The sequence below is a fragment of the Panthera pardus genome, unplaced genomic scaffold, assembly GCF_024362965.1.
Source record: "Panthera pardus isolate Hobbes unplaced genomic scaffold, ASM2436296v1 HiC_scaffold_7, whole genome shotgun sequence".
Taxonomy (NCBI): Eukaryota; Metazoa; Chordata; class Mammalia; order Carnivora; family Felidae; genus Panthera; species Panthera pardus.
This window is the reverse complement of record NW_026527002.1, coordinates 79,024,773-79,048,033: the sequence shown is the minus strand read 5'-3', so window position 1 is coordinate 79,048,033 and position 23,261 is coordinate 79,024,773. Positions and strand designations below refer to the sequence as shown.

General features: G+C 46.7%; 1 protein-coding gene across 6 annotated transcripts in view; it reads left to right on the top strand.

The window, feature by feature from the left end:
* TRAPPC9 (trafficking protein particle complex subunit 9) overlaps positions 1 to 23,261 on the top strand; it is a 570,776-nt gene that overhangs the window by 361,359 nt on the left and 186,156 nt on the right. For 5 of the 6 annotated variants that reach the window (XM_019459757.2, XM_019459759.2, XM_019459760.2 and 2 more), the window contains one exon: positions 17,561 to 17,671. The exons of the other annotated variant lie outside the window; for it this stretch is intronic. In XM_019459757.2, coding sequence (XP_019315302.2) covers positions 17,561 to 17,671 — 111 coding nt within the window. The remainder of the gene's footprint in view (positions 1 to 17,560; positions 17,672 to 23,261) is intronic. 6 annotated transcript variants of the gene reach the window in all.

The window sequence follows — 23,261 nt, the reverse complement described above, 5'->3', positions numbered from 1 at the left end:
TGTACCAAGAATTGTATTAAATGTAAATGGACTAAAGACTGTATGTAAAAGTGCAAGTTGTCAGACTATAGTAAAACAAACAAACAAACAGAGACAACTACATGTTTTCTACCAGAAACTCACAATTATGTAGAGTGTATAAGTACAAATATGGGGGGGGAAGATATGCCATGCAAACAATCATGAGAAAGTTGGTGTGGGTATATTAATATCAAACAAGTAGACTTTGAGGAGAAAAGGGTAGGATAATTTTATTGATAGAAAGGTCGAGTCCTCAAGAGTACATAAAAAGTATAAATGCAAATGTACTTAAAACATAACTTCAAAATAAAACCAGGATCTTGGGGAGAAACGGAAAATACCAGTTATAGTTGGGTATTTCAACACCTGTATCTCAGTAGTTGATAGACAAGCAGACAGAAAATTAGTAATAATATAGGAAACATGTATACTTGTAGTAAATAATTCCAGCTAACTGATATTTATAGGACACTAAATGCATATATTAGAAAAGATGAATGGTTCACAAAAAGGGTGAAGAGTAGTTACCAATGAAATGGAAAATGAAAAAATAATATGTAAAGTAAATGGAACTAAAAGTTGATTCTTGGAAAAGATTAATAAAATTAATAAACTATAGCCAGGATGATCAGAATTAAAAAGAGAAAATACAAATTACTGTGAATGAATCACTATAAATTCTGTACACATTAAAATAATAAAAGTATATTATGATAAATCATATTCTGATAAATTTTACAAATGAAAAATGTTTTGAAAGACAGAAATTACTAAAGTTGACGCAAGAAGAAATAGAGTCCTTGAGATAGTCACATATCAGTTAGTTTAAATTCTTAATTAAAAACTCCCCATGAAGCAAACTTTACGCTCAGATGGGTTCACTGTGAAATATATCAAACTTTTAAGGAGAAATAATACCACTTTTACAAAAATTCTTCCACAAGTAGACTAGGGAGGGAATACTTCCAATTCTCATTTTATGACACTATCTTCACCCTGATGCCAGTTGGGAGAAACATTATGAGAAAGCAAATGTTGTGATCCATGTCCTCATGTGCATAATTCTAAAAATTCAGAACCGAATACTAAGAAATCCACCCTAGCAATATAAAAGAGATATGCAATATGAACAATTCACGTTTCATCCAACAACACAAGGTTGTTTTACCATTGAAAAATCAGTGCATTTACTAACAAAATAAAGGAGAAAAATAAGATGTCAGTTGATGAAAAAAATCCTCTGACAAAATTGAACACTTATGATAGAAACTGTCCATAAACAAGTCTCGGAGGAGAACTTGTGCAGTCTGATCTGGATGATCTACAAAACCCTAAAATTATGTAGCTTAACATAATACTTAATTGGGAAAGACTGAGCACTTGTTCTGAGATCACGACCAGTCAAGACAAGTATGTTTGCTCTTGCCATTGTATTCATTACTTTTCTGCCATTTCTACCTAATCAGGGCGGGCAATGAGATGAGAAACGAATTAAAGCTGTAAAAATTGGAAATGAAGAAGTTAGCAATCACATGTGTTTGCATGATACATATGATCATGTACGTAAATATCCTAAGAGATCTACCACCCTAAAGAAATTATTAGAACTAATAAGTTAACAAGATTGCAGGATGAAACCATATTATGTTCAGAAATCAACTATGGTTTTATACACTGGCGTATAGTAGCAGTTAATTTGCAAATGAAATTTTGAAAATATTTGTATTATAGTAAAAAACATTCAACACTTAGGGATAAATCTTTTTAAAGATGATCTCTACCTTGAAAATGTCAAAGTACAGCTAAGGGAAATTAGAGAACACTTAAATAATTGGAGAGCTGTACCATGCCTGTTGATTTAGAGAATCAATTATTGCTAAGATACCAGTTCCCCCAAATTGGATTATAAATTCAGTGCAATTCCAGTCAAAATCCCAGCAGGTTGGGTGCCCGGGTGGCTTGGTCGGCTAAGCGTCCGACTCTTGATAGCAACTCAGTTCTTGGTCTCAAGGTCATGAATTCAAACTCCACGTTGGGCTCCACCCCAGATGTGAAGCCTACTTGGAAAAAAAATAAAATCCAAGCAGATTTTTTTTGGAGTGCAATTGACAAGTTGTTACAGAAATTATTTCAAAATGCCTATTGCCAATGGACTAGACACACATCTACACACACACACACACACACACACACACACACACACAAAGTTGGTGTAGGCGATGCTTTTAAGGCAGTGTGCCGTTAGACTAGCTAAGACAGTGCTATTGTTATAGACAAAGGGATCAATGGACCATAATAGTCTAGAGATAGGCTTTTTTATATAGGATCAAATGATTTTTAAGGTATGAAAACAACTTCACGTGGAGTGAAAAGGTTTTTCAACAAATGGTGCTGGAAGAACTGGATACGAATGTGGGGAAAAGAAGAACTTTCACCCATAGATTCCATCATACACAAAAATTCATTTGAGATGGGTTCTAGACCCAAAAGAAAAAACTTTGCTACTTTTTCTTTGAAAAGGTTTATAAAGTATCTTTGTAACTTTGGTGCAAAGATTCCTCAGGTGGGGTCAAAGACTACTAACTATAAAATTATAAAGTTGATAATATTTAAAATTTAAGACACAGAATTGAAGCAGGCCCCAGGCTGAGCTGTCAGCACAGAGCCTGACACAGGGCTCAATCTCAGCGACCGTGAGATCTTGACCTGAGCTAAAGTCAGACGTTTAACTGACTGAGACTCCCAGGAGCCACAAGAACACTTGATTTTATACTGGAGAAGGAAAGGTGGCAAAGAAAATGGAACATTGTCCAAATTCTTGAAGAATGAGCAAGGTTTCACCACTCATTTGCTGGGAGGAGTGGGGGACTAACACTGGACTTCTGTTTCCTTGGCCAGATTTTGAGCTCTGTGCAGTGCGGAGGCAGGAGGTTAACCTTGGTACCTCAAGGCTTGGCACCTTTGGCCCATGGTAGGGCCGTGTGAAACTTAAGGAGTGATTGGACGAGTATAGACAGTTCTTGACTTATGATGGCCTGATTTAGAATCTTTCAACCTTTAGTAGGGTGAAAGTGATCTGAATTCAGTTTCTACTGTTTTTGTGATTTTGAAGTTGGATCTTTTCCTGGGCTAGCGGTATGTGGATACTTGCTTATTAGGCTGGGCAGCGGTGGGGAGCTGCGGCCCCAGTCAGCCAGTGAGTATGAGGGTCCACGACTGGCACACTGACGGCCATTCTACATCCGCAACGGCCATTCTGTTGGTCAGTACAGTAGTCAGTTATATGAGATATTAAATAGGCATTTTTGATGTTTCTGCCCAACTGTAGACTAATGTAAGTGTTCTTAGGCACATTTAAGGTGGGCGAGGCTAAACCGTGGTATTTGGTAGGTTAGTGTATGAAATGCATTTCAGCTTAGGATGGGTTTATCTGGATGTAACTCCACTGTAACTGGAGGAAGATCTGTAGATGACGGCAATACTACATTTTTTCAGGTGTCTTTTGTGTAAAAGGCATTGCTTCTAAAAAATTTTCTTAAGCTCTGTTTTCCTTAGAGACCTGTGTAAACTACATGGCCTGGAATATAGTAGAATTACCATGCATTTGATTTGGGTACTCCAATTTTGCTTTTCATGGAGGTTGATGTGACAGTGCCTCTGGAATTCATTATTTTTTATCTTGCTCACAGGTGAGTTTTCTGTTAGCATCATGCCATTTTAGAGTCAAGCATCCATCCCCATAGCGGGCCCATTTTGACGCATTTGCTTTATAAATGGGGTCCAGAGAAGGGTGTGTGATTTGCCCAGGTTCTCACAGCTTGCTGGTGACAGACTGGCATCCACGGGTCACGGCTTCAAGGCCTCTGCAGCACAGACGGCTGGGTGACCCACAGTACATGTTAGTTGGAGCTTGTGTGGAGATTCGGGCTGACTTTGGTGCAAAAAAGCCACATACACATCAAAAGATAACTATTGCTGGCATAAACAATCTACTTGGAACCCCAAATATAAATGGATACGAAGGCATTATGCTCCTTTGGATGGTTCCATATACCTGCTCCTCTCGCGAATATTGATAACTGATGCAGTTTTTCTCACTGGGAGTTGTTTAATGAGAGTGTTTTAGGAGTGAAGGGGGATGGGAAATCCTATTTATTCAGGGCCTGCTGTATTCTAGGGAGTGACCCAGGTCTGTCGGGCTCAGCGTCCTATTAAACTCCGTAAACCCTTCGAAGTCGGCCTTGCTCTCTGGAGATGTTGCCTGAGCCGCACGTTAACGAGTGGAAGAGGTGTGGTGTGCTTTCCGGCCTTCTGGGCACCGTTTCTGCCAGCGGGCCTCTGAGCTGGGAGCGCAGAGGCCTGGGTTCTGGTCTGCATTCTGCCCCTCACCCCTGCCATATCTTTGGAGGCGGCTGGCTCTCCCCCAGGTCCGCCTTCCTGCCCCTCACGGGAGTGCTCGGCGTGGCCCTGCTCACCTCACCCGGCTGATGCGAGAAGCAGAGGATGCCACGGAGGACACAGGTGTGTTCTTGACCCCAGCGCGCGGTGTAGACGGGAGGCAGAGCTCTCTTTGTTCTTTCCCCCCACTTCTCCCTCAGGGGTGTGCATGGGTCTCAGATGACTTGTATTGAGGAGATCGGTTGCTTTGAGATTCACTCGTTTCACACCAAGCTGGCTGGTATGTTGTTAGGGAGCAGACTGAAACGGATCGGGCCATGCCACCCCCGTCTGAATGCCCAGCCCTCGTCTCTCCTGAGGAGCAATTTCTTTCTAGTCTGTTAGAATAAATGATCCAATCTCCTGCATTGCTACTCTGAGCTATGTGAAAAACACTCTCCCCTGCGCAGGGCCAGGGTGTAATCGTTACTACGTTATTAAGAGAAATCCTACCACTTGACACATCACAGCACTTACCCCTGGCCGTTTAGAAAAATTCCATTTCCCCCCATGGGGTAAGACCGCTCAACTCTGTAGGGAATATGTGCTCACAGACCCACAATAAAGGCAATCTTAACGTTGGGTTGTTGGGTTTTATCGTGGTAGATCTTTTTCAAGTTGTTACATTTATTTATTAAGTTGGTTTCAAGCTTAACAAGAATGTAGCGTTTTAACAAGCACCAGGATTCAGAAGAGGTACCTGTATCTGCCTTCAAATTTTGATTCCACTGCTTACCTGCACTGTGATCTTGAGTAAATCATTTATATTCCTTTAGCCTGAAACAGGTAACATTGATAGTGTCCAGTTGTGCTGACATTGTACAAATGTGTGCAAAGTACCTAATACAGTGCCTGACACCAGGTAGATCACTGAAAGGAGGTGGTTGTCACTTTTCTCGTGTGTCTGCCTTGCGTGTTCCAGTCATGTGCCACATTCTAGGGACAAAGGGCTGGGTGGGTCGTGCAGAAACATAACAGCTTTGGTGCAGCGGGCTCTGTGGACGTCCTTATGATGTCACTCACGGAACGTATCTGAACGGTCCCTTCGCCTTTGCCCCACTGCTGGACGCACGGCTGTATCGGTACCGCCTAGCCAATGACGCAAGCGGTCACTGGAGCCCCTGTGTGGCTCGGTCCCTTAGGCATCCGGCTCTTGATCTCAGCTCCGGTCTTGATCCCGGGGTTGTGAGTTCAAGCCCCGTACTGGGCTTCACCCTGGGCGTGGAGCCTACTTAAAAAAAAATAACCAGGCAGTAAATCAATGGAATTGTTAAATGTTAGAATGGGGATGTGAGCAGTATGGGGTGACAATCTTGAAGCAAACGGCTGAATTTGCATCGGATGGTTTCAGGGGGTATGGCAGGAACTCTTCGGGGAGGTGGGGGTAGGGCACTTCATGGTCCCTGTGATGGGGAGCGACGGGCAGAAGGGGGCGCCCAGTGCAGGGTGCGGCTGGGCACTGGAGTGGCCCTGGTGGCTGCTGGGGGGCGGGTATTAACCTGGTTTGGCCCCAGGTGGCTGGCAGCCACCAGAGAGCTGCCTCATCTTTTGCACCGGAGTATTTATTACCAATTAAACCTAGGAAGAAAAGACTCAATCCTCCTCTCCTCTGAGATGACAGAAAATGAAATGAGGTTTTAAATTCTGTTGGTCTGATTCAGACCCATGCCATTTTTTTTTTCAATTTATTTTGAAGTAGATTTTCACAGGAAGTTGCCAAAAAATGTACAGATCCTGTGCAGCCCACATCCCGCCCTCCCCAGTAGGATATAAGATATTCAGGTCTGCAGTTGGGAAATGGAGAGAATAAATACTGAAAAGAATTACTTGAGGTGCCCAGTGAAGACCCCTTTATAATATTTAATGAACTTTCCAAATGTTTTTATTAAAAAATTTTTAAATGTTTATTTACTTTTAAGAGAGAGAGAGAGAAAGAGCGTGCACCAGCAGGGGAGAGGCAGAGAGAGAGGGAGACACAGAACCCGATGCAGGCTCCAGGCTCTGAGCTGTCAGCACAGAACCCTGTGCGGGGCTTGAACCCATGAACCGGGAGACCATGACCTGAGCCGAAGTCGGATGCGTAACTGATCGAGCCACCCAGGCGCCCCAAACTTTCCAGATTTTTTCAACACAGAGGCTTTAGCAAGGTTTTTGATGTCCATGAGATATAGTAGGCCATGAAAGGCCCAGAAGTCCTGGAGACGGTGCCCTGTGCTTAGCCCTGGGTCCGTGTCTGGGGAAGGCCCGCTGCAGCCCCGCTCCCACTTGGACTGGAGATGGTATCGTTGGGATGCCACTCTCAGCTGCTGCCTCACACATCTAATTTCTGGGAAGGATGGTCCAGCGCAGGGTGGGGAACTCGTGCTCTTGCCTTGTGGCAGGGGCCAGGGTGGTCCAGCCAGCGAGCCCACGTGAGAGGGTGATGAGCCCGCCTCTGCCCCACCATCACCACCTTCTCGGCTGTCTGCGGGGACGGGAGGAGGGCTGCCTTGCCTCTTGGAGAACCACACACAGCACCACTGCCCCCAGCTGCCACGGCGGTTCGGTCGGTGGGCGCGTCAGGTTGGAGGGAGCTTCCTCCCCTCCCCCACCTGCTGGCTCACGTTCCCTGAGATGATGACCCCCCCTTTCATTGTCTTTCCAGCTGTTAGTGTATTGTAGGCCTGCAGAGGCCCGGAGGGCGGGACGCAGCCTGTCAGAGGCAGGAGCGGCTGGACATTCCGTCTAGACTGATACCCACACGGTTAGCCCTCTCTGGCTCCTGGTCTGCTGGCCATGAGCCCCAGGTGTACCGCCTCCCAGTTTCTGTGTCTGCTCACAGGTGTATCTTGAGGAGACTCCTTTTGTGTCTTACTGATACTTAGTAATAAACTATTAAAACTGATAATTTTGGGGGGCTCGGGTGGCTTGGTTGAGCGTCTGACTCTCAGTTTTGGCTTGTGTCATGGTCTCACAGTTCATGAGTTTGAGCCCCACATTGGGCTCTGTGCTGACTGCTTGGAGCCTACTTGGGATTCTCTCCCTCTCTCTCTCTGCCCCTTGCCTGCTCGTTTGCGCTCTCACTCAAAAAAAAAATAAATAACAACAAAAAATATCGATGATTTTAAGTGATCTGTATTTTATCTTAGGTTGTGATATCCTTAAATATCACATGTTGATGTTCGTTTTAAGACCATATACTTACTAAAGACATGTAAAGTTTTCTATTTAACAAATAATAGACACTAATATATTGGGAAAGTGTGATTTATAAATGTCAATTTAAAATGCCTGGGTCACGTTTGATTTAGGGATTGAACGTAAGGGTAAAGGTAGATTCTATAAAAGCAAAGGTTGGCCAGAGTTTCTTTGCAACCTAATGATTAGAATTCTTGCACTTTGCATTTTTAAAGTTTTACTAGTTTGTTTGTTTAATCCTTGTAGAGTGAGTCTCAAATGCTGATACGTGGAGTGATTCCAGGCGGGTGTTTGCAAATATTCTTCTGTGAGCAATTCTATTTGAATCTGGCTTCTCACCATTCCCAGAAAACGAAAAGCCATATTGGACCCGGTCATGCTTATGTGCTATCGTGTGAGTCACAAAGCATCTGGCGGTGCCCAGCACACACACCTGGTGTCAGTCACCAGAGGCACAATGTCACACGTGTGCTCCTGGCTCCTGTCTCTCACTCGTGGTCCGTTCTGAGTACAAGTTCGGCGATGTGACGGAGAGTAAGCGGTGGGTTCTTCGGAGCTGCTGTGGTGCTATGCCGGTCTGTTGGAAGACGAGGCCGCGTTGTGACCGAGCCGCGAGCATGTTTCTCCGAGCGCCAGCGGCTCCTGGGCGCGCTGCGTCCTGCACCCTCAGCCTGTGACATGGTTGCTTTCTATTTAAACAGCTTTATCGAAACGTCATTCACATACCATACAGTCCACCCGCTTAGACCGTAAGTGAGTATGTTTAGTATGTTCACAGAGTTGTTCAACCCTTAGCGCAGTCTAAATTTGGAACTTTCCACCCTCCCCGAAGAGGCCCTGTACCCTTTAGTAGTTACGCCGATCCTTCATTCCTGGCAGCCACAAATCTCTCTAGATTGTCTGTTCTTGATATTTTATATCAGTGGAATTATGCAGTAGGTGACTGTCTTCTTCCACTTAGCATAGGGTTTTCAAGGTTCACCCATAGTGAAGTATCCTGTCCTTTGTTTTTATGGCTGAATAATATTCCATCGTGTGGCTATACCACGTTCTGTTGATCCATTCTTTAGTTGATGGGTATTTGGGTTGATTCCATTTTCTGGCTGTTACGAATAATACTGTTTTGAATATTTATGGGCAAGTTTTTGTGTGGACATATGTTTTTATTTCTCTTGGGGATACCTAGGAGTGGAAATATCAGATCATATGGTAACTCTATATTTAATCATTTTAGAGACCTGCCAGACTGTTTTGCAAAGTGGGTGCACCATTTTGCATTCCCACAGTAGTATCTGAGGGTTCCAATTTCTGCACGTCTTGCCGACATTTGTTAGTGTGTCTTTGTAATTATAGCCATTCCAAGTGGCTTCTCTTAAAGGGAAGTTTTTAAAACATCATTTAAGAACTTATTAACTGAAAAGTTAGAAACAGAGATCCTTCCTGCCATTCTCAAGCTGGGCACTCATTTTTTTTTTCTGGAAAGAAAGCAGATGAGAGAAAACAAGAAGGCTTACAGAACTTTGATAAAAGACCACACAGATTTGGCCAATTTGGTGTGCGTGGCTATCCCCGTGTGTTTTGGTTTTGTTTGCTCACTTGACTGCACTCCTCAGGATGATTGAACACTAACATTTAGACCCCGGGAGGCCTCAGAGATACTGACCAGACTCTGGGGGGCTGAGGGGAGAGAGCGCCCCACTTACTTTGTGGTTGAGGCACTGCGGTGTTTAGATAGACTCAGACCTTGGCGTGGGAATTTCTCAGGCTCACTTTCAGCTGAGTCAATATTGAATAATTAGCTGGGAGTGCTTGGTTGGCAGGCCTGTATGCTTTCCCTTTGGCGGCTCCACTGACAGCCACCCAGCTAATAATAATCACCAGCTCGTGTGTTGATGCAATCCTCTGCCGGAGTTTTCTTCCTACTCCTACTTTCACCTTCTTTTTCCATTGGAACCTTTTAATAATTTTATGATGCAGGCACTCTTGTCCCCGTTGGGAAAACTGAGGCTCAGAGAAATGAAACGGTTTGCTTAAGACGTTACAGACATTGTGCTACAGAATTGGTATTCATTCACGACAAGTTTTATGCACTAGAGCTCATCAGACTCGTCGTGATGTTTATTTTTTCATTGCGTCAATTAAAAACATTTTAAATTGACACACAGTAAACTTGACTTCTCTGATGTACAGTTTTATGAGTTCTAACTCACAATGACATTTGTATATTCACCACAGTCAGGGTAAAAAACAGTTCTATCACCCCCCAAAAGTTCATTCATTGTGTTACCCGTTATAATCTTACCCTGCCCCACCCCTCAACAGGTGACCACAGATCCGTTCTCCGTCACTGGGTTTGACTCTCCCAGAATGTTATATAAATGGAATCATGCTGTATTTAAGCTTTTGAAAGTGAGTTTTTTCACTGACTGTTGATTTTGAGATCCGTCCCAAGTTGTTGAATATATCAGTAGTTGGATTTTTTTTTTTATTATTGCCAAGGAGGTTTCCGTTGTATAGATGTACTGTAGTTTGTGAGTTCTTGTACCAGTTAAAAGACATTTGGATTGTTTCCAGCTTTTTTTTTTTTTCAAGTTAGTTAACATACACTGTAGTCTTGGCTTCAGGAGTAGAAACCAGTGATTCATCATTGATCTATAACCCCCAGTGCTCATCCCAACAAGTGCCCTCCTTAATGCCCATCACCCATCTAACCCATCCCCCCACCCAACACCCTTCCAGCCACCCTCAGTTTGTTCTCTGTTTTCAAGAGCCTCTTAACGTTTGCCTCCCTCTCTGTTTTTATTTTTTTCCTTCCTCTCCCCTAGGATCACCCATTAAGTTTCTCAAATTCCACATATGAGTAAAATCATGTGATATCTGTCTTTCTCTGACTTATTTAGCTTAGCATAATAACCTCCAGTTCCATCCACATTGTTGTAAATGGCAAGATTTCATTCTATTTCATCACTGAATAGTATTCCATTGTATATGTAAACCACATCTTCTTAATCCATTCATCAGCTGGTGGACATTCAGGCTCTATCCATAATGTGGCTATTATTGACAGCACTGCTCTAAACATTGGATGCATGTGCCCCTTCAAATCAGCATTTTTGTATCCTTTGGATAGATTCCTAGGAGCAATTGCTGGGTCATAAGGAAGTTCAATTTTTAGTTTCTTGGGGAAACTCCACACTCTTTTCCAGAGTGGCTGCACCAGTTTGCATTCCCACCAAGAATGCAATAGGGCTCCCCTTTCTCTACATCCTCACTAGCATCTGTTGTTTCCTGAGTTGTTAATTTTAGACATCCTGACCGGTGCAAGGTGGTATCTCTGTGGTTTTGATTTGTATTTCCCTGATGATGAGTGATGTTGAGCATCTTTTCAAGTGCCTGTTAGCCCTCTGGATGTCTTCTTTGGAAAAGTATCTATTCGTGACTTTTGCCCACTTCTTCACTGGATTATTGGGTTTTCTTTGGTGTTGAGTTGGATAAATTCTTTATAGATTTCCCTTTATCGATATGTCATTTACACATACCTTCTCCCATCCTGAAGGGTTGCCTTTAGTTTTGCTGATTGTTTCTTTTGCTGTGCAGAAGCTTTTTATCTTGATGAGGTCCCAATAGTTCATTTTTGTTTTTGTTTCCCTTGCCTCTGGAGACATGTCGAGTAAGAAGTTGCTGCAGCCGAGGTCAAAGAGGTTGCTGCCTGTTTTCTCCTGTAGGATTTTGATGGTTTCCTGTCTCGCATTTAGGTCTTTCATCCATTTGGAATTTATTTTTGTGTCTGGTGTAAGAAAGTGGTCCAGTTTCCTTCTTCTGCATGTTGTTGTCCAGTTCTCCCAGCACCATTTGCTAAAGAGACTTTTTTCATTGGACTCTCTTTCCTGCTTTTTCAAAGATTAGTTGGCCCTATATTTGTGGGCCCATTTCTGGGTATTGTCCCCAGCTGTTTGTGATTGTGAATAGAGCTGCTATAAATACCTGTGTATAGTGTTTTCATGAATGTAGTATTCGTGGGGATTTTTTTTTCATGGCTTAAAATATGGTCAGTATTCTGGTAAATGTTGCTGAACGCTTGAGAAGTACATGTGCTGTGCTGCTGTTGGGTGGAGTGTTCTCTTAGTGTCCATCAGATCCAGGTGGTCTGTGGGGTTCTTTGTTCTGTGTCCTTGCTGATTTCATGTCTGATTTGCCGTGCCTTGCTGAGAGTGGGGTGACATCTTCAACTTGGCGATTTTGTCCATTTCTTCTTTCGCTTCTCTTTTTTTCTGTATTTTGAAGCTTCTGTAGCTAGGTGTATTTAGGTTAAGAATTATTATGTGTTCTTGGTATATTAATGCTTTATCATTATATAATGATCCTTCATGTTTTTATTGATTTTCTTCTCAAATTTTTATTTAAATTCTAGTTATTACCATACAGTACAATATTGGTTTCAGGAGTAGAGCTCAGTGATTCATCACTTACGTACAACACCCAGTGCTTATCACAAGTGCTCTCCTTAATACCCATCACCCATGTAGCCCATTGCTCACCCACCTCCCTCCATCAACCCTCAGTTTGTTTTCTGTTGTTAAGAGTCTCTCATGATTTGGTTCTCTCTCTCTCTCTCTCTCTCTCTCTCTCTCTCTTCCCGTTCCTGTATGTTCTTCTGTTAAACTGTACTTGAGTAAAATCATATGGTATTTGTCTTTCTCTGACTTACTTCACTTAGCATAATACAGTCTAGCTCCATCTATGTCATTGCAAATGGCAAGATTTAATTCTTTTTGATGGCTAATATTCCATTGTGTGTGTGTGTGTGTGTACACACACACACACACACACACACACACAACACATCTTCTTTATCCATTCAACAGTTGGTGGACAGTTGGGCTCTTTCCATAGTTTAGCTATTGTTGATAATGCTGCTAAAACATCAGGGTGCATGTAACCCTTTGAATCAATATTTTTGTATCATTTGGTTAAATACCTAGTAGTACAATTGCTGGATCATATGGTAGTTCTGCTTTTAACTTTTTGAGGAACCTCCACACTGTTTTACGAGTGGCTGTACCAATTTGCAATCCCACCAAGGGTCTAAAAGGATTCCCCTTTCTCCACATGCTTGCCAACACCTACTGTTTCTTGTGTTGTTAATTTTGGGCATTCTGATAGGCGTGAGATGATATCGTGGTTTTGATTTGTATTTCCCTGATGATGAGTGATGTTGAGCAATTTTTCATGTGCATGTTAGCCATCTGAATGTCTTCTTTGGGAAAATGCCTATTCATGTCTTTTGCCCATTTCTTCACTGGATTGTTTGTTTTTTAGGTGTTGAGTTTGATAGGTTCTTTATAGATTTTTGGATACTAACCCTTTACCTGATATGTCCTTTGTGAATATCTTTTCCCATTCTATAGGCTGCCTTTTAGTTATGTTGATGGTTTCTGTTGCTATGCAGAAGCTTTTTATCTTGATGAGGTTCCAATAGTTCATGTTTGCTTTGTTTCCCTTGCTTCCGGCAATGGGTCTAGTAAGAAATTGTTCCCGCTGAAGTCAAAGAGGTTTCTGCCTGTGTTCTCCTCTAGGATATAACATTCTTCTTTATCTCTGCTTATTTTCTGCTCTTACATGTACCCCGAAGTGTCTGATACTAATGTAATACTCCAGGGTTGTTGTTTTTTTTAAATGAATGTTTATTTGGTGTATTCTTTTCTATTCTTTTAGGCTATTCTATTTTATTCTTCTAGGCTATTCTTTTAGCCTAGCTATATTGTTCTATTTAAAGTGAGTTTATTCTAAATAACATATAGTTCAATCTTTTTGAGTCTATTCTTACAGTCTCTGTTAATTATAATGTTTAGGTCATTTATATTTAATGTAGTTCTTGATGTATTCCTACGTAGGTTTATCTATACTTTCTTCTAAGGGACTTATTTTTTTTAACATTTAGTTACACATCTATTTGAAATTTATTTTTGTTGATGGTGTGAGGTAGGGATATCATTTCTTGGTGTGTCTGCATCACCATGTGTACCAGCACTAGTTAGTGAATCTTCCCATTAATCAACACTGCCACTTCAGTCATATATCTACTTGTCTTATATTCATGGATCTGTTTGGGGCCTGTTTTTTTCCACTGATGTATTGATATATCACTGCCCCCAGCATCACTGTCCTCATTACTCCAGCTTTATAACAGTTCTTGATATCTGTTTGGCCAGCTCCCTTCCAAACATCGTCCTGACCATTGTTCTGTATGTTACTCGCCCTTTGGTCTTACATATAAATTTTAGAAGCAGTATTTTGAATAGTTTTGACCAAAACTGAAACTCTGTTGGGATTTTATATTGTGTTTCATTGAATTTCTAGAAATTTATAAAGTGGGGATGTATTTTTTTTTAATGTTTATTTTTTTATTTTTTTATTTTTGAGACAGAGAGAGACAGAGCATGAATGGGGGAGGGTCAGAGAGAGGGAGACACAGAATCTGAAACAGGCTCCAGGCTCCAAGTGGTCAGCACAGAGCCCGACGCGGGGCTCAAACTCACAGACCGCGAGATCGTGACCTGAGCTGAAGTCAGCCGCTCAACCGACTGAGCCACCCAGGCGCCCCTTGGGATGTATTTTTAAAAAAGTTAAGTCTTCCCCTCCTTGAACAAAATCCGTTTCTGCATTTATTCATTGTCTTCAATACCAATCCATAAAACTTTAAAACCATTCTTCATGAATGTCCTGCAAACATTTTAAAAAAGATTTATTCCTAAGTGCATTGCTATTGTAAATACGCTTTCTTAACACAATGATTTGGTAATCGTTTCTCGTTGGCATATATGAAAGTTACTGATTTGTGTGGGTCTGTGTCCTCACCTACTATTCAACAGCCTTTTGAGTGTGGTTTTCCTCATTTTACAAAATGACTAAACGTTTTGTTTTGTAAGCTCACCTCCTCTTTCCCATCCCTCTCCCATCACAAGACTGTGATTCCCATGAAGGTGGAGGTGAATTTTTCTCGTTACTTTCATACAGACTCCCAGTGCCTGAAACAGTGCCTGACACACGGCAGGTACTCAGTGGATGTTTGTATGTGTTAGATGAAGTAACACAATTCCTAACCCTCAGCAGAGGAAACCGTACATACTAACTCAGTTGAGGTGGTTTCTCTCTCACACACACACACACACACACACACACACACACACACACACACACGGCTGTCTTTGCCTGGAATGTGTGTCTCCTGTCTACATGACCTCATCATCCCCTTCCCAGGCAGATGGGCCAGTTCTTCCAGGAAGTATTCCTGGGTTTCCCTATACTTCATAAAGATGGATCCAGAAAAAAAACAAACTAAAAAAGAAGACAAAACAAAGCAAAGCAAACTGAGATTAAAAGTAGCTATGTGCTCAAATGGATCGTAAAACCTAAGAAAATCATCCAAAGTGATATGAAAAGATACACAGAGTAAAGGACATTATGGTGGGTACAAAATGCTGCTGCAGTTGAGGAAATTAATTTATGAATGATAGAAAGTAAAGGTCTTCCAGTACATCATGACTCCAACACTCCCGGGGAATAGAAACACCATGTCAAGAGGCCCCCACACTCAGTGAGTCAGAGGAAACAGAGGACACACGAGCATGACGGACTGGTGTTCATTCCCGTGCGGTTCTCTAACATTCTGTGAGTGAAAACCACATATATCTGAGTCTTTTCTTCCTGCTCTAAAAAATCACTTCAATTTTCCTCCTCTGATAAATGTTTTACGAATTCCCATTCCTGATGAAAGATTTTGCTGTGATTAAAGATTTCATGAAGTTATGACAAAGGCAGAATAGATCTTCATTCTTGAAAGCTCATTTTTCTGTGAGCGGAGTGAAGACGCCTCTTGTATGCAGCTGTCAGAGCTAATGAATATTTTCCAAGTGCCGCACCTCTGGGGAAAACACTCCCACCCCAGGAACCTAGAATCAACCAATGCGAACCTGCTTCTCTGAAGCCGTGTGGAGCAACGTCTCACAGAAACAGCAGGAACGAGAAAGGTTTACCTTCCTTCCCTGAGAGTGCAAGTTTACAAGTGCACATCTTGAAGAGCTGGTATTTCACAGATGCCCCGTAGCCTGGTGATGATGATGGCGGTGCGCATGTGTGTGTGTGCGCGTCCCTGGCCAGGTGACTGCACACTTCCCCCCCTCAGATCCCTTGTCTGGAAAGAGCAGACAATGAAGTTTAGAATACTTGACTCCCTCTACCCTGAAAAGCAAAGGATTTTGATTTGTAAGACTTGGGTGTTGGCCACCTCACTGGTGTTGGTGGCCGTGCCCTGAGCCTCACTTTCCTTACCTATAAACGGGTCTGGGGAGGACAGCTTCCCAAGGGTGTGGAGGTGAAATGAAGTGCAGGCAGCCCTCACACACGGGATGTTTGCCCTCCCGCCTTCCTGTGCTACCAACAAAGCCTTGAGACATAAACTTGAGAACTTTGATGCCCTTTGGAGGGTCATGTTTTTTTTTTTTTAATGTTTATTTACTTTAGAGAGAGAGACAGTGTGCGCAGGCAAGGGGCAGACACACACACACACACACACACACACAGAATCCGAAGCAGGCTTCAGGCTCTGAGCTGTCAGCATGGAGCCCGACGCGGGGCTCGAACTCATGAACTAGGAGATCATGACCTGAGCCGAAGTCGGACCCTTGACCGACTGAGCCCCCAGGTGCTGGAGGGTCATGTTTTGAAGACCTACCAAGCTGAAGAAGACCCCAAGCACAGATCTTCTTCTGAGGCCTTTTTTCCTCCTATGAAAAAGTGCTTGCCTCACTCCAGAACTGTTTCTGCCTCTGTTGCTGACATCTGTGTCTGCTCCGGTCGTGGGTACGGCTGTCCCGGTCACATGAGCAAACACTTACCGGCTCTTTGTCGTGTGCCCGCTGTGACACTTGGTATTTAAGACACTGGGCAAGCTTCAGACGAGCTTTCGAGTGTAATGGAAACCTACCAAATGGTGACTGACCCAGACGGCACGCGTGCGGTTGCTGTTTGCGCGTGCAGCTGAGGAGTCTGGCGGGCAGGAGGCGCCAGGGGGCTGGTTTTGCTGCTGCACATGTCCTGGCCTCCCAGAATCCTCCTGGCCCCACTTGCATCCATAGCTTCCACGCCTCCTGGTGGGTGCTGGACTGCTCAGCATCCTGTTCCTGTCGAGGCAGGTGGGGCGTGGGAATGGGGAGGCTGAAGAGGGGACCACCTTCTCTTGTTGGGGGGGCCGGGCCGTCTTAGCTGGGAGAGAAGGTCTCCTGTCCTCACTGGCTAACACCGTGGCTCCTGGACTTCTGCTGTGGCGGGGGCACTGGGATTTGAGCGTTGTTACCTTCTGGACTAGAGAGAACAGGGCTGCTGGTGTCAGGAGTGTGGGGGAGAGTAAGGAAGGTGCAGTTTGTGTGAGGCTCCCAGTAGGTGTGCACACCCCCCCTCCCCCGCGATGTGGTTCTCCACGTGCCAGCGCCCCGCCCCTCGCTGGGCCCCAGCGGGAGCCCCGCAGGCCCGGCAACGGGGTTGCGACGTGCACGCGCCGTTCATTGACAGGCACTGTGTGTGCACCAAGCGCTTTGCCAGCCGCTGTCTTACTTCTGCGTCCGGTGTTCGAGGCCTCACACGCACGAGGCTTGGAGAACTCCGGTTACCGTCCCAGGGCCATTTCGTTTGTAAAGGGCGCGCTGCGTTACAGGCGTGTGTCCCCGGGGCCAGGGAGGATCTGATGCCCAAACCTGTTTTGCAGAGTGAGCCTCTGTAACCCTTCATGCCGGGGCACGTGACAGTTTGATCCGTTGCTCCTCTGATATCCTCAAGAAACGGGAGGTCTTTGGGGAGGAGAAAAGGCCAAGTAGCTCTCCTCTCTGGCTCCCAGAAAGTCCTCAACTTTCCCTTGTCTTCCACACAGTACCCGCCAGTGCCACCTGCTCCTAGACATCTTCAACTCCACGGAGCATGAGGTGACGGTCAGCGCCCGCGGCAACGAGGAGCTCATCCTGCACGCCGGCGAGTGTCAGCGGTGAGTGTCCCCGCGTCCTGCCTCTCCCTGCTTCCGTCACCTCACTCGGAAGCACCTTGAGATAACCCTCCCTCTGAGCCCCCAGAGGATAGACGGGCTTGTCTGTCTGTCTCTCCGTGCAAGGTTCAGTGAAAGAACCCAAAGTGGCTTCGAATTGGAGGCAGGTGTCGAGTCCAGGTAAAGCCACGGGGTGTCTGTCGAAGGAAGCAGTGGCACATGCTTCTGGGAGCCGCATCTCGGGAGACGCTGTGGCGCCTGGGCCTGCCTTGGCTGGCAGATTCTCGAAGCTGTATCTGGGAATAGTTGATGTTGATTGCGGGGCCTGCATCGGTAGTACCGGGAAGTCCCTTGGAAGAATTCCGCAAAAAGGCCAGGCTCAGACCTGCGGGAGGGGTGTGGTGCCACCCACTCCCAGTCCCCAGATGGCAAAGACGGGGCTCCACCGAGCTGTGGACGTGCCCTGGTCCAGCAGGAGCGGAGTTGGAAGTGAGCGCTGACCCGAGCAAACCAGGGCCCCCAGGGCATGTCCCGAGGCAGGTGGACTTGAGGAGGAAGCTCTTCTGCCTGGGGAGCCCCTTCCCCAGGCCAGCCCCCTGCCCGCGGGGCCTCTGCTCACGTCGGCACCTGTGTCTCCAAGCCCAGCTCGTATGGTATAGACGGAATTATAGCTGGGATGAGATGGAAATGGAATGCAATTTTTATGTTTAATTGCAAAATACTTTCCACAGAAAGAAAATAATTTGGAAACCGGCACACGCATGTCCCAGATTTAAGCACTCGGTTATATTGGCCCCAGATCTCTGTCTCTTCCTATCTTTCTTCCTCACTCCTTCACTTCATCATTCTTTCTCTGTCAGTCTTGTCTGTGTCTTCCTCTTTATTTAGGGAAATAAAATGTTTAAAAAAAAAACTGACATGAACACAGTCGGTGGGGGAATTATAATTTCCAGCCACACCACTCCACGTTCATCAGAGCGCTTAAAGACACAGAAGGTGCTGGATGCTGGTGAGGATGTGAAGCAGCCGGAACTCACCCGCCTTGGTGGGGGGATGAGCTGGTGCGACCACTTTCAGGAGGGTTTGCGGTTTCTTAGAAAACTAAACGTACACCTACCCTGTGCCCAGCAGTTCCAAAGCCAGTAATTTATTCAAGAAAAATGTAAATGTTTATTCACAAAAAGACTTACACAAGAATGTTCGTAGCCAAGAGATAGAGCCCAGATGTCCATTACAGGAAAGTGGATAAGCAAAGGGTGGCATTTCTCCTGCAAGTGGGGGAACGCTCAGCAACCAGACCTGACACATTCCCAATACGCAGCCAGCAGGGTGAATCCCAGGAGCACAGCACTGAGGGAGGGGGGTCTCCCCGAGGAAGGCAGGCGCCGTGGGATTCCAGTCGCCCGAAATCCCAGAGCGAGCAAACTGGTGCACTGTGGAAAAAGCCGCACATCGGTTGCCTCTGCAGAGGCTGGGCTGGGGGTCGAGCAGGAAGGGGCACAGGTGTTTTCTGGGGGGTCTTGTTGCACAACTTGATTTTTGGGTGTGGGCCACACACGGGTTCACATTTGTTAAAATTCAGCACCTGTGCACTTAAGACTGGCGCGTTCCGTTGTAAGTCAACCTCACCTCGCAAGAAAAACCGTGCACATGTTGGGCTCTAGCTGCAGATCGGCTGTGGAGGGCTGTGGAGGGCCGCCCGCCGTCAGCAGCATCTCCGGAAGGTCTGAGAAGGACTGATGATGGGCAAAGGGGCTGGTCGTGGAGAGAGGAGCTGGAAAGCACATGGGGTGAACTGTCGACGGTGGGCTCTTCCAAGGGCCTTATGGGATGTTCGCGGGAGATTTCTTTCAGCGTTACGGTTGACATTTTTCATAAGCAAATGCTGGAAAAAATTGAGTGCCGGAGTAGCTCAGCCCTCCTCCCTGGACTGCCATCTTCATTCCTCCGTCCCTCCTCGGTGGGAAATTGCTGTCTTGGAGGCGGTGGAATCATTCATACCATGTTTTGCTACTTTTATTGTATTTATATCTACAACCAAACATTACTTCCAGAGTTTTTTATGACAAGCGGTTCTATGTCACATATGTCTTTTTAAAAATGCATCTTTTTATAACTTTAAATCAGCATTCCGCTTCGGAGCTAAGTATAAATCTGCTTCTCTCCTTTCAACTGGTATTTATATTTCATTGCACGAATACGCCACTTTGTCTGTGTCCACGCTAATCCACTCTGAGGCTGCTCCAAAGTATTGCTGTTTCGTGTGATGATTGCTGATGACGCACACGGATGCAGGGTCAGGCTCTGGGGTCCCCGTTGCGGGACAGTTTAGGCTGATAGTTGGAGGCCTGAGGTCCAGTGACTTGGGGCCTTCGTGGCCTGCCTTTGAGAGGAGCCCGGAACACTCCCCCTGGAGGTGTCTGTCCGGTCCCCTGCAGAGGACTTGGCCGTGTGGGGATGGCTGTGCGGGGGCTCACGTGCTGCACCTGCACACAGGTCGCAGCTGAGTGCGCCTGGTGCAGGACCGGCTGCTTTGTAGGGCGCCGGCGCATCCTGGGGTCGACACCCCCGGCAGCTGCCTGGGCCCAGTGTTGTGCTCCAGATTGTGGAGGACGCTGTCTGCTCTCTGCTCTCTGCCTTGTCTTTGTCTGGATGTTTGGATGCGGTCTGAGGCCCCAGGGGATGTAAATCTGGCCGTCTTCTGACACTGACGTGAAACCTGTTGTTAAAAATTAGAAACTGTTAAGCCCGTTCTCTCCTGGATCGTTCTCACGGATGGAAGGCTGAATGATGTTAGCAGTCCCATTCGCAGATAATCACAAATTAGTCTTGTGCTTCAGGCTTGCTCGTTATCGAGCCTTGTGCTTAAATTCTCATTTCTCAATGCTCCTAGCTCACACGTTCTCTATTCATTCATAAAATATTCACCCAATAAGCATTGGTGCTTCGAGAACGTGCTCTGTGGTACCTGCCTCGGGCTCCGGGAGTGCCGGCATAAACAGGGGCCCCTCCCAGCGGGAGCAGGTGCGAGGTGCAGGCGATGAGCGTCCCCTGCAGCCAGCCAGGCACCTCTACCTTCCCTGCCCAACGGGGCATCTTGCTGGCCCGGGTGCAAGTGGCGAGCCGCTGGTCTGGGAGCTCCTGTTTGCCTCTGGTCCCACCGTCCCCACTAACCAGTGTTGAGTGCCAGGGAGCTCGGTGTTTCTGGGCCGCAGGGAGGTGCTTCCTTTCTGCTTTCCGAGCCTCCCTGGCCTTCCCCGGACCACATCAGATACACCCTCTACCCCTGCGGCGGGCATCGCAGTTCTTGGGTTCTCACAGAGCAGTTCTGGTGGAGGGAGCAGGTACGGCGGAGCCTCGCAGCACCTGGCCGACCTTGGCTGGGACGCCGTCCCTGTGTATCCAGGCTGTGTCCTCAGGGTCCCGTCTCTTCCCGGAGTCCTGAGCTCAGCCAGTGTCCTGCCTCTTCCCTCCCCCCATGAGGAACCATCCCCACCGTACCTCATGCTTTGCCCAGGGCGGAAGAAGGAGGCTTCTCTGCGGTCAAGCTCCCACGTGGGGTTGGGCTCTGCCCGCAGGTGAGGGCGCAGTGGTTCTCGGACTCCACGTTAATCCCTCTGCCCGTAGGTGATGTTCCCACGGCCACCCCGGAGGTGGGCGGACGGACAGCGCATTGCGCTAGAGGTGGCACAGCCTAGTCTTAAATGGCCAGGGCGCTGGGTTCGTGTGGCGTTGTTACCGCCCTGCCCGGAGCCCGGGCATCCCTGGGTCAACAGGCATTTGACTTTCTCTTAAGGGTGGCCTGTCCTCCAGGAGGGGGACCCCTCCACCGGATTGAGGTGCTTGCCTCTGCTCCCCGCCAGTAGAAGAGGTGACCTCATTCTACCCAGTACCGGAAGCGTATGTCCTCAGGAGCACGAAGGAGCAACGTGCTTCCAGGTGGAAGAAACCATGGAAGGCACAGTTACTGGGCCTGTGTGTTGGGAGTTAGGCACTCGTGTCCTCAAGGTCACTCGACGGAGGCGTTGTCTGCATTTTATAGATAAGTGAAGAGTCCAGTGTTGACAATCACTCGGTGGGCCTCTCATTTATCTGGCTCACGGCTGTCCTTGCAGTGGTGACCGAAGGTTGAGAGAGGTTCTGTTCCTCTCCCCTTGTGCTCTGTGTGTGACCAGCCCTGTGAGGTCCCCTATCAAGTGTAAAGGCCGGCAGAAGGCCGGGAAGATGGAGAAGCTGCTCGGATTTTGGCTTCCAAGGTGTTCATGAATTCATTTCACAGATACTCCCAGAGTGTTGGGCTGGTGGCGGGCCTGGCCAGCAGGTGAGACGGTGAGAGAAGGTGGCACCGCCCCGCCCTCTGTTTTGGTGTGGAATCGAGGCATACCATCAGGCAGTCGGCATGCACAGTGAGGGGAGGTGAAAGCATGCAGTCAGAAATCTGGGCCAGACAGGATGAGGGGCGGCTGGGAAGGCTTCCTGGAGGAAGGGGTGCCGATGTGGAGCAGAACAGCGGAGTAGGAGTGAGCTCGGGCTGCCGTACAAGTGCAGGCACGGCGTGCTCTCGGGAATACTGTGAGAGAGCTCTTGATGGATGAAACGCTCGTGTGCTTAGCTTAGAAACACCACTCTTGTGACCATGTGTCTTAGAGATATCTTCCCCATCTTTCAGCTTAAAATAGAGCATTTCAGCAAATGGATGTAGAAAGAGCCACCTCCCTTTCCTGAACTCTCCTTTGGAGGGTCCTCTGGAAATCAGTGACTCCTCGCTCACCTTATGAGTGTCTGGGGCGTGGCCGGTGCTTCAGTCCTGTAATCAGGGACCGCGAGTTAAGTTCACTTTTGCCAAACGTGAATCGTGACGCTTGGCCCGTAGGGATTGCATTTCCTGGGGCTCCCCGCCATCAGTGGTCGCCTTCACAACCTTGTCCCCCTGCCTTAGCTGGGTGCCCACAGCAACGCCATATTTAGCCGAGGGCTGTGTACCGCAGACACCCCTTTTGTCAGGCCGTGGCGTCTCCATACCTCACAGCAGCTCCGGTGAGAGCGCTACGCACGTTTGCTTCTGCACAAGAGAGGCCACGCCTGGCCAAGGCGGGCGGAAGTCAGGTGCCCCCGGAGCCAAGCCCGCCTGTTGGCCACGGTGCCTGTCTGCGGGGGCCGTCTGCATTTTCCGGGGCCGTGTCCCCCGGAGTTGGGCGTCCCTCCTGTCTGATGGCAGATGACAACTAGAAACAGTAGAAAGCTTTCACCGTGAAACAGCATAAACTTTCTTAAGAAAATACGATGCTGCCAGCAGCAAATTTACTGGAGAATTGAGATGGTAATTAATGTGTTTTTTTGCTTAATTGTCAAACCATTAAAATTAAATTTCGTGACCACCCTCACTTATGTACGCATCTCTTTAAAACTCTGGTAATAGGATGTTCCGTGCCTCAGGCTGTCCCACGCTGTCCCCTGCCCCACGCGGAGGCCCCGCCTGTGTAGCAGCATGTCCAGATGGGGCCTCCCTGGGAGGACCCATTGCTGGCTGGCGGTGAGCGGTCTGCCCTGTCGCAGGCACGCTAGAGTGGCCTTCCTGCCACAGGGCAGGAGG